We start from the raw sequence: 11,485 nt of genomic DNA, 5'->3' as shown, positions 1-11,485 counted from the left end.
CTGTGATACTTTTTTCAAGATTCTTTGATGAATAAAAAGTTAAAAAGAACAGCATTTATTCAAAATATAAATCTTTTCTAACAATATAAATCTTTGCTATCACTTCTTAACAATTTAACACATCCTTGCTGAATAAAAGTTTTAATTTCTTTCAGAAAAAAGAAAGAATAACAATTTACTGACCCCAAACACGCTAGTGTATATTGTTAGAAAAAATTTCTATTTTAAATAAATGCTCTTCTTTTTAAAGGGGTCATATGATGCAATTTCATTTTTTCCTTTCTCTTTGGAGTGTTACCTGTTATAAATTCACTGTAAACCACGGCTTCATGGGGCTTATTGCTTTATTTTAAGTTCCTTTCGACTAAAAGAGTTACTAACGCATAAATAAGTATGCATCATGTGACCACATTACCCAGATGCATGTAAACATGGTTGATGCTGAAAATGTGTTTGGAAAAGGAAATGCAGCACACACAAACACGTATGTCACGTCTCGTTTACCTGTTCACAGGTGAGTCCTCGGGCGAGGCTGAGGGGGCGGAGTCTGGCACACATGACTCGTCAGAAGGCGTGGAGGGGGCGGAGTCTGGCAGGTAGACGGCACTCCACAGCATCAGATTCCTCACGTGACACACCGGGTGCAAAACCTGACGGAGATGGAGAGATTCAAAACCTGGTGAGCTGCCTAGATAGACACCACAGCATTTAAAGTGGTGTTTTGATCATCTAAGTAGGTCACTACTAGCATTCAAAAGTTTGAGGTCAACAAGATTTTTTCATGTTTTTGAAAGAAGTCTCACCAAGGCTGCATTTATTTGATCACAAATACAGTAAAAATTTGGAAATATTATTATGATTTAAAATAGCTGTTGTCTATGTGAATATCTGTTAAACTGTCATTTATTTCTGTGTATTATTATGATTTCTGAAGATCATGTGACACTGAAGACTGCAGTAATGATGCTGAAAATACAGCTGCGCATCACAGGAATAAATTACATTTTAATGTATATTAAAATAGAAAAACGTTATTTTACATCATAATAATATTTCACAATATTACATTTTTTCCTGTATTTTTGATCAAATAAATGCAGCCTTGATGAGCAGAAGAGACTCCTGTAAAAAAAACATAAAAAATCGTTCTGATCCCAAACTTTTGACCGGTAGTGTGTATTTGATAACAGAGCAGCAGACATGATTTCAGATGTTATGTGAGTGCGGTACCGTCTCGGAGCGCGGCGAGTACAGGATGTTGTGGAAGGAAGTGTTGGCGGGCCGCAGCAGAGACCAAACGGAGCACGTCTTCTCCTGAACGCGCTGCTCCTCGCGCTCCTTCACGCTGTTACACAGGAACGTCCCAAACAGACTCGAGTATGTGTGCTGCACTAACTTCACCTGCAGCAACAAACACAGCCGCTGTCATGACACAGGAACATTCAGCTTATAAAAATAGTTTTTATTACAGCCACCATCTATAAGTTCATATTTCAACAATAAACTGGAGTAGAAACAGAATTATATCATTAAAGCAGCACTATGTAAATTTGTCGCTCTAGCGGTTAATAAACAGAACTGCACACATCCCACGGAAGAACATTTTAACCGGAGCTACTTCTCTAAGTGTATGTCTCTGGCGATTCACGCAGGTATGCGTTACTCCGCAGCGGTGACCAGGCTACAATAGTCCGAATATAAGTACTTCTTATAAGTGTACCGTAGTGATTCGGAATAAGACAAAAACGCGGTTTGGAAGATGAATTCATGATGTACTCGCTCATTATATACATTTGGCAAATTTTGAACAAAGAAAAAGTTACATAGTGCTGCTTTAAAAAGTCGTCTTGTATGCAATATAATGTTTACATACAATTTAGCATTGATTATTGAAGTGTCCCTATTATGGATTATGAAAGGTTCATATTTTGGTTTTGGGAGTCGCCAACAACAGGTTGACATGCATGCATGAAAGTCTCAAAAAACACTTTCATTGTCTTATAATATGCATTTATTTTTACCTTACTTGCTCAACGACTCCCAAACGATTCGCTCAACGATTCATTTTCCAAACCCCTCCTTTGCGTGACGCTAATCTGCGCTGATTGGTCCGATGACCCAGTCTTATTGTACACCAACGTATTGCTCTATTCTTTATCATAGCTCCAAGTAATAACAACGACAAACATTCACTATTCATCGACACATTCTAGATATTGTTGTTAGCCGGTTAGTCAGAGACCTAACGTTACAAGCTGCGCGCGGAGCGAACACAACACACACAACTAAATATGTATTTTGCATGCTACAGAGAACATGAGAGCAACAATTTTTAATCACACTTACAGGTTGTGATTCGGAGGAGGAAGAAGCTGGTCCAAATAAACTGGGCACTGATCCTTCCTTCAATAACAACCGGCCTGTGAATCCCGCGTTGTACGCATTTCGGTTGCTGTAGCAGTCTTCAGTAAAATAACGGGGACACAACACAAGGTTGGGGCTGTACTGCTGTGGTATTGATGTAAAAATGAACTTTAACCATTGATTCTTCACAGCCTCATCCTTTGGCAGTAAAAAAAAAAAAAACGGTCAAGTTTTCCCGGGTCTGCGCGCGCAATATGCTAATGTTTCATGTTGACGTCAACATAAAGCGGCTTGGGATTCATTTAAAAAAAAAGACTCGTTTAAATGAATCAGAGTCGACTGTTTCTTTGAGAGACAATAACTTTATACACGGTGCACTTTCAGATTTAAAACTTTGCAGGATGTTTTCATTCACTTAGAGCTGTTACACACTGCATGAAAGGTAATTTTCAAAAATCCATAATAGGGGCACTTTAATGATTAATTAATTGATTAATAAATAGTGCTGTCAAGCAATTAAAATTACACGATGTGCTGATTAATTCATCTAATTAATTGCACATCAATCTGGGCTGAAATTACACCCCAAAAGATTATTTGAACTTGTTATTGTGTTCAATAGGAAAAGCACTGAATTGACATTACGAAAAGTGGCTTTAGAAAGAAATTTTCCAAATTAAGCATTGCACAAATAATCAAAATAAATGGGTTATTAAAAAATTAAATGATCCTCTAAATATGAAACTAAAATCGCCAGTAGGTGGCAGTGAGTCACTGGCTAAATCATTAAATCAAACGTTTTGTACAAACAGCAGATTCATTCAGAAACAAAGCAAGTCTTTATGAACGAGTCAATGAATCACTGGCTCACTCAAATCATTCAAAAATGCTGATTCATTCTGTTGTGCGTTGATCAGAGATGCACAGCAGTTCTTCTGTGGCTTTGAACTACTTGAACTAAAATGGACAATATTGATAATATTGTGTCTAAAATTGGCTGAATATTTACTGAACTATTAAATCAATATCACATGTGCAATCGTGCAGATATTAGGGAAAAACAGCACTCTTGCTGGTGTGATATTGCTAAACTATATGATATAAATATAAGAGGGTGAATTTGTTGCCTTATATCTTGAATTTAAGGCTCAAATAACTGCATTCCAATAGACTCTATCACACAATCAGTCGTCCTGCATCATGATCATCAGACAAGTCTGGATGGGGCGCTGCATTAAATGCCTTAATCACTTAGCTGTTATAAATTCACTGTAAACCACGGTTTCTTGGGGCTTATTGCTTTATTTTAACATGTTATATTCCACATAATAAATTGCACCAAATTAGCACGCTATATCCATAGCCCTATTATTAAATAAACTGTATTTCCGGTGTTTTGATTAAAATTTTTTAAATTTTGTTGCATTACTAGAAAACGTGTATGTTTAAGATCAACCCCACTGGGCCTGATAATGAATCTGAGCGAGCACTAATCAAAACAAAGACAGTGAGTACCAGAAAGGCCTCGTTGAACTCGAAGGAGCAGGGGAACTGTCTCTGGAGCTGGTGAACGCAGTCGAGCCACTGCAGGAACACAGGACAGCGCTCGTTCAGATCGTCTGCGCTCTCACCGTGACCACAGCGCTCAGCAAACTTATGACCGTAATCCAGCCACTCCGTCTCCACCAGCACCTGAAAACCCTGCCCAGACCAAATAAAACAACAATTCAATTTCAATTTCAAAAGCTTTATTGTCTATCCCCAGTGGGGTAAAAAATTGTCTTCAGACAAAAGGCTCAACACACAAACAGCACAAATAGTCCTCACAACAACAAAACACAAATAAAACTATACATACAAAAACAATTTAATTCATTCATTCATTCACTGACGACTCCTTATTCTGTGAAATCTAAAAGTAAGGGTTCAGAAGTCCAGTGCATTTAATTTAAACTTTAATAGCAAAAAGAGTTAGTTGTTAGAGTTGCTGATCAGTTTAGTTCCTTAAAGGCCTAATTCACCCAAAAACTAACTTTCTTATGCTGAACATAAAAAAAAGATATTTTGAAGAATTTTATGATATATATATAAAATTTCATAATATTATTTTATATAAATATTACTATTAAATATTTAAATATTTTATGTATATATATATATATATATATATAAAACTATTATTATAAAATATAAAATAATATTTTATATTTATAATGCATTTATAATATTATTAATATTAAAACTTGTTTTAGCAAGGTTAGTTCAAATGTTAAATTGAGTAAGATGTTAAGTAATGATATTCATAATTTAAAATGTCATGATGTTTGTTAAAAAACAAAACTTTATTAAGATGCGTAGATGTGTGTTTGTTCTGTAGAGCTGCTTATACCTGAATTGAACTTCATAATTAATATAAACTTTACAGTTATTAAACTAAACTGAATCAACACTGGACTGAATTGAGCTGAATATTACACTATTGTCTTTTTAGAGCTGCTTTATAGCAGAATTAGATTTTTTTTTTTAAGTTTGCAAGACTGATTCTCTTATTTTCCTGTTAATTACTGTGAAGCTGCTTTGAAACAGTCTATATTGTATAAAGCGCTATAGAAATAAAGATAACTAACTTAATTCAACGATTCTTTTACATTGACACCAAGTCCCTACATGGCATTTTTTTTATTTAAATGTTTCAGTAAAAATAATTTGCAGGTAAATATTCCCTTTTTTATGATGTACCGTTATATTGGTGCATAAAAAAGTAAATGATTAAATGTGTTTTACTTTTTTCAATTTACTAGGCTACAACTGTTTACCCTATGAAGCCATTTCAGAAAAAATTTAATTTACATTTATGCAGTTGGCAGATGCTTTTATCCAAAGCGACTTGCATTGCATTCGGTTTATATTTTTTTTTCAGCTCATGCATTCCCTGGGAATCGAACCCATGATCTCGGTGTTGCAAAAGGCTACTGAGATCTTTCTTAGCTATATTACAATATAACAATATTATATTACATTCGAACTTGGTGCAGTCTCTGTTTAGTAAAAGTAAAGCTTAGAAAAAACTATATTTGTCAGATCCTAAAGCGAGTGTAAGTTAATTGTGTCCATAAACGCAGAAAGTGTTGACAAATTAAACGGCAGTTTGCAATCAGGTTTCGCCCGAATGTGCACTAAAATAGAGAGCGAGAGAGTGTGTGTGTGTGAGTGAGTGAGAGAGACCTCAATGGTCCTGTAGAAGGGATCCAGCATGAGTTTGGACAGAGCCACTATCTGAGGCGTGCGGTCCCATCCGTCGGAGCAGTGCACCAGCACAGGCCTGCGATCCCGATCCAGTGCGTTCACCACCAGCAGAGACGCCTTCAGCAGCAGAGACAGATGCTGCAGCCATTTAGTCCCTTCCAGCGCCGACAGCCAGCTGATCACACAACAGCAGAGGGATGCACAACCATACCAGCTATCAGCCCATATTAGTGTTTCAAAGCACTGGTCATATCAAATATTTCATTAGGGAATGCTCCTTTTCGCTAAATAATTAAAAACCTAGCACTAACTTGGGTTAAAGCAAAGATTAAACATCATAGAAACAGGATCCACTTTATCTTTAACGATGCTTGTAAATGAGTGTCTGTGTGCATATTTATTAACTGAAAAAGTAATGTGACCTTAACCTTTACTAATGTGACTGAAATAATTTTTTGTGTGTATATATGCACACACTCACAGAATTAAAAAAAAATTATAATAATATACTAATGTCTGATTCTAAGCTATAAAACAGTAGTTTAATAGCATAAGATATTTATTAGTATATTTATTATAATTATTATATTCAGTTGTATAGATATACAGTTATATAAATGTAAAAATGTCTCTATATATTCCAATACTAAATATTAACAATAATTTTAATTATATAATGTATAATATATAATTAACAATATGTTATTATGAATAATAACAAATATATAAGTAAATGCCTGACATTTTTAAGCTATATTATTTTATATAATAATAATAATAATCAAATAATTATATAATTGTGTGTGTGTGTATATATATATATATATACACCTTGAATTGTATTATACAGTTTTATATTTACATTTAGTCATTTAGCAGACGCTTTTATCCAAAGCGACTTACAAATGAGGACAATATAAAATATATTTTATTTATATAACAGTATTGCTTAGTATTATATAAAGTATAATAACTACATAAATTATATAAATTGTGTGTGTGTGTATAGATACACACACACACACACACACACACACATATATATATTTATAAATTGTACTTATATGAAACAGTATAGCTTCACAATATCAGACATTAATTAGTTATCAGCCATAGCATAACAATATTTATTGGTTTATTGATTTACGAGAATTACGAAATCCGTGCTTCACTAAATAAAAGCAAGACTGTCACTGTCTCTGTAACCAAGCCTGCGCTCAGTAAATAACTCTCAGCTTTAAGCAGTCTGCTGCTGTGGTTTCCAGGTCCACTCACTTGACCGGATCCGGCACTTGAGCGCAGAGCGTCCGCAAACTCTGGAAGCTCTTCCGGATGGAGTGGATGTTGGCCATTCCCATGAACATCACCTCACAGCTGGGGTAATACTCTACACAGAGGACGCACAGAGGGCATTTGAGAGAGGAACATGGATTAAAGGGGTCATAAGATGCGATTTCAATTTTTCCTTTCTCTTTGGAGTGTTACAAGCTGTTTGTGAATAGATAAGATCCTTAAAGTTGCAAAGACTAAAGTCTCAAATCCAAAGAGATATTCTTTATAAAAGTTAAGACACTTTCATTACACCAAATACACAAAATAATGTTCTTTTTAGCAGCATCATATGACCCCTTTAAATGTTTTATACTTTTAGCATTTATTTGAAAACATAAGCTCTGCAGCATTACCTGGACACTCACAGCCGCCTCCTTTCGCCCGATTGGCTACTGCAGACGCGTACGAGCGCGCGTCCATTATCAACAGCCTCTGAGGGGGCGTGGCCTTTGGCTCCGCCTCTGCGCTCCCATTGGCTGCGTGCGGATCGGAGTCACTGAGCTCACCGGGGATTGTGTTTGTGTTCGATTGAATTGTGTTGGCAGCCCGATCCGCGACGCAGGCTTTAGCGATGGCTTGGACCAAATGCTCATCGTCAGCATTACGCCAACCCCACCAGCTGACCTCTGGCTGCCCGCATCGACCAATCACAGCGCCCGAACTCTGGTGTCTGGGTCAAAGGTTAAGGTAAAGATAACATTGGACAGGCATTAAAAACATTTCAGGTTCACAGCTTACTAGTGATGTAAGTTAACAGTTAACACTAAATAAGTCTGTTAATATACAAACAGTTAATAAAGTGAACAGATTACTAGTTAACAGTTTATTTTTCCAACATTCTGTTTTATTTTTTCTGGATTTAGTTTTAATGGTTAAATTAAAATTCTTAATATACAAACAGTTAATAAAGTGAACAGATTACTAGTTAACAGTTTATTTTTCCAACATTCTGTTTAATTTTTCTGGATTTAGTTTTAATGGTTAAATTAAAATTTAGTAATAAAATGTGTGTTAATTGAATTAACTAATTTATTGAAACCATGAAACTTCTACAATTTACTACAATTTACAATTAACTAGTTTGTTAGTACTAGTTAAGTCTACATCAGAACATAATAGATTTGTCCCAGTTTAAAAAAAAAGTAAAATCATGGTTACAGTGATGCACAATGAAAATCTAAAAGTAGGGCCCTATGATTTTTGAGATTGTTCAATTTCAAGTTTCATGACATTTTAAAAGATTAATTCAATTGCCTTTTATGTTTTTTTTAATATATAACCAAAATTTGCATTAAATCATAAATACAAAGCAATTAAAACAGACAAAACTGATTTTCTGAAAAAAATAAATAAATAAAATACATAATTTATTAACAAAAATGTTAATAAATTACTAAATTGTTAATGTTTTTAGGAATTTAATTGATTAGACATGCTTTTTGATTCTTAGAATTTAATTAAACAATTAAAACAGAATTCAGAAAAATCAAAACGGAAAACATAATTTGAGAAAAATAAAACAACTTCGGAAAAAATAAAATAGTTATCATAGGGTCCTAAAAATGTGTGTGTGTGTTTTTTTTATTGTTGTTAAACTGTAGAAGTTTCATGGTTTCAATAAATTAGTTAATTCAATTAACATGCTTTTATTATTACTAAATTTAATTTAACCAATAAAACTAAATCCAGAAAAATGAAAAACAAAAAATAAAACAGAAGATGGGAAAAAAATAAAATGGATATTACAGGACCCCAAAAATTTACATTTTGTTAAACTTTTATTACATTTTTGTTGAAATGTGTAAATTTGATTGAATTCATTTAAATTTGATTCAAATAAATGTAAATTTTATTCAATGAATAGTTTCAATTAATTAGTTATTTCAAAGAACGTGCTTTTTTATTTCTGAAAATTTAATTTTACCAATAAAACAGAATCCAGAAAAAAAAATTTTTTAAATAAAATTAAAATGGAAAAAAATTGGTTATTACATTTTTGTTGAAATGTGTAAATTTGATTGAATTCATTTAAATTTGATTCAAATAAATGTAAATTTTATTCAATGAATAGTTTCAATTAATTAGTTATTTCAAAGAACGTGCTTTTTTATTTCTGAAAATTTAATTTTACCAATAAAACAGAATCCAGAAAAATTTTTTTTTAAATAAAATTAAAATGGAAAAAAATTGGGGGAAAATAAAATGCAATTCTATATAAAATAAAATGGATATTATAGGGCCCTATACAAAAATGTAATTTTTGTTAAATGTTTTACAATTTGGTCAAATTTAAAATGGAAAATATAATTTTGCACAAAAAATAAAATTAATTTCTTATAAAAGTTAAAAAGCAGTTTCCTATAAAAATTAAAGGCCTTATAAAAGTTAAAAAGCAGCAATGTGAAGCTCATATTTTTATTAAAGAACTTTAATTATTCTGTACCAATAATTATTCTATTTAATCAGCTAAACAATGTTTGGTAATGCATTACTAACATAATTCCTGTGAGTTAGTTTCCTCCGAGTAAACAGTGTTTTATGGGTAGTTATGCAATCCCTTTCTAGTGTCCTTCAGCGTGTAATTAATGTGCTTACTGACTTCACACAATCAGGACAAGAGTCGTTTTTTTTCTAAAGAAGTAACCAGACGCCACAAACATTGTGCTGAAGTTTTATGCAGAAGTTAACACTGTCAATGGAGCCGAACTTGTACTGAACCCAGTACAGTCCTTTATCAAACTGAGAAACACCTGTAAACGACAGCCGGGATCCTCTTCCATGATCTGAATGCTGCCACGTTCTCCAGCTCCTGGTCGCTGACCGCAGCAGGCACGATTATCTGCTCTGGGTAACTGGCACAAAGCCTGCGGGATCAGAAGCACACACACACACACACACACACACTCACACACACACTCACTCACCTGGTGTGAGGAGGTGTGTGTGTTTCTGCCGTTTCACCTGTAGTTGCTGTTGATGTTGGAGATTCTCCAGGCACTGTGTGTGTCGAAGCCCATCCTCTCCAGCTCTCGCTTGAACCTCCGCTGGTGTCCTCCTGCAAACACAGAGCAAAACACACACGTCACCCAGGCCTTAAAATCACGTGAATATTGACCAGATTTTGTTTGTGTATATTTTGCATCAAGCCAGACATCGGTCTGTCATTTCACGTTGCTTCATAAACGCCAGCATTGCAAAAGATTGTCCTGATAAACAGAATTACAGTGCATTCATCCTTATTTTCAATGCACAACACACAAGAGTTTTAGTTTTTATTTATTTCCAGTTTTAGTGCTTCAGCTTCAAATTATTTCAGTTGCCAAGACAACATTTTTTAATTTTCATTAGAAAATTCTAATATTTATATATTATTTATATATATATTTATATTTTATTGTTGCGTTATTTCAATTTCAATTTAATAGTTTTAGTTAATGATGATAACCCTGCCTAGCATGACAAGTTGCAATTAATTGACATTTATTTTTTTATAAATTTAAGAGCTGCAGCAGAGGGGACAATTTCAATGAATTTAAACAAAAAATAAAAATGAATAGTTTTCACACTAAGCTACTTTATTTTTGTTATTGTTGTAGTTCTATGGTGCTTTCTGTCATTTTTGGAGCTGAACAGCATTCGTCCTCATTCACTTTCACTGCATGAGAAAGAACAGCATGAAAATTTTTTTTAAACATCATCTTTTGTGTTCCACAGAAGAAAGAAAGTCATACAGGTTTGGAACGACATGACACATTGTTCATTTCTTCTTCATTGTTCAAAGGTAAGTAAACCAGTTTAACTCTTTCCCCGCCAGCATTTTTGAAAAAAGTTGGCCTGTTCACGTGTGTTTTTGTTCGGGAGGTTTTGTACTCGTTCAGAAGATGCGTAATAGCGCCCCAAGTGTATAACAGTGAAATCACGGAAAGCCGTAAAAACTCGAAGCGTTTTCTTGTAAAAGACGAGATAACTCGTCAATGGCGGGGAAAGAGTTAAGGACAAGAACCTGTAAAACACAAACGTCCAGTACCTGCACGGCAGATCCCATCATGCACCTCTCTGTCCTCTGCGGAGACGCTGGCGCTACACGAGAGGAAGGCGAAGGCGAAGAGCTCCTCCAGCCGCGCCGGCGGTCGAACGACTGCGCTGATCCTCCTCAGCCAATCCTGACACTGCTCCGCCGACAGGAAGTTACACCTGAGCACAAACCCTGCAGGTTACCATCTACTTCCCTAATAGACAAGTTATTATGCTTCACCAATGCACATTATAATGGAAGCCTGTTTCCACCATGGAATAAAGAAATAAAAAAAGTAATTGTGACATCTTGTCTCACAATTCAGACATTCTCGCAGTTCTGCTACGCGTGAAAACTCAGAATTGCGAGAAATAAACTCATAATTCTGAGAAAAGCAGAGAAAAAAGTCAGAATTCTGAAAAATAAAATAAAGTATTGTGAGATGTAGAAATCAGAGAAAAAGTCAGAATTCTGAAAAAAGTCAGAATTGTAAGATCTAGAAATCAGAGAAAAAGTCAGAATTGTGAG

At 34.4% G+C, this 11,485-nt stretch overlaps 1 protein-coding gene across 1 annotated transcript in view; it reads right to left on the bottom strand.

The window, feature by feature from the left end:
* Nucleotides 1-11,485, bottom strand: part of LOC107743064 (myotubularin-related protein 3) — a 47,978-nt gene that overhangs the window by 27,170 nt on the left and 9,323 nt on the right. The window contains exons 7-15 of the mRNA XM_016556168.1: nt 10,970-11,136; nt 9,904-9,997; nt 9,693-9,806; nt 7,296-7,612; nt 6,886-6,997; nt 5,590-5,785; nt 3,880-4,065; nt 1,231-1,401; nt 505-650 (exon numbers count right to left, since the gene is read on the bottom strand). Of these exons, the coding sequence (XP_016411654.1) occupies nt 505-650; nt 1,231-1,401; nt 3,880-4,065; nt 5,590-5,785; nt 6,886-6,997; nt 7,296-7,612; nt 9,693-9,806; nt 9,904-9,997; nt 10,970-11,136 (1,503 nt within the window). The remainder of the gene's footprint in view (nt 1-504; nt 651-1,230; nt 1,402-3,879; nt 4,066-5,589; nt 5,786-6,885; nt 6,998-7,295; nt 7,613-9,692; nt 9,807-9,903; nt 9,998-10,969; nt 11,137-11,485) is intronic.

This window comes from Sinocyclocheilus rhinocerous, unplaced genomic scaffold, assembly GCF_001515625.1.
Source record: "Sinocyclocheilus rhinocerous isolate Xijiao unplaced genomic scaffold, SAMN03320098_v1.1 scaffold737, whole genome shotgun sequence".
Taxonomy (NCBI): domain Eukaryota; kingdom Metazoa; phylum Chordata; class Actinopteri; order Cypriniformes; family Cyprinidae; genus Sinocyclocheilus; species Sinocyclocheilus rhinocerous.
The sequence above is the reverse complement of the archived record's forward strand: the minus strand, read 5'-3'. Positions and strand labels throughout refer to the sequence as shown.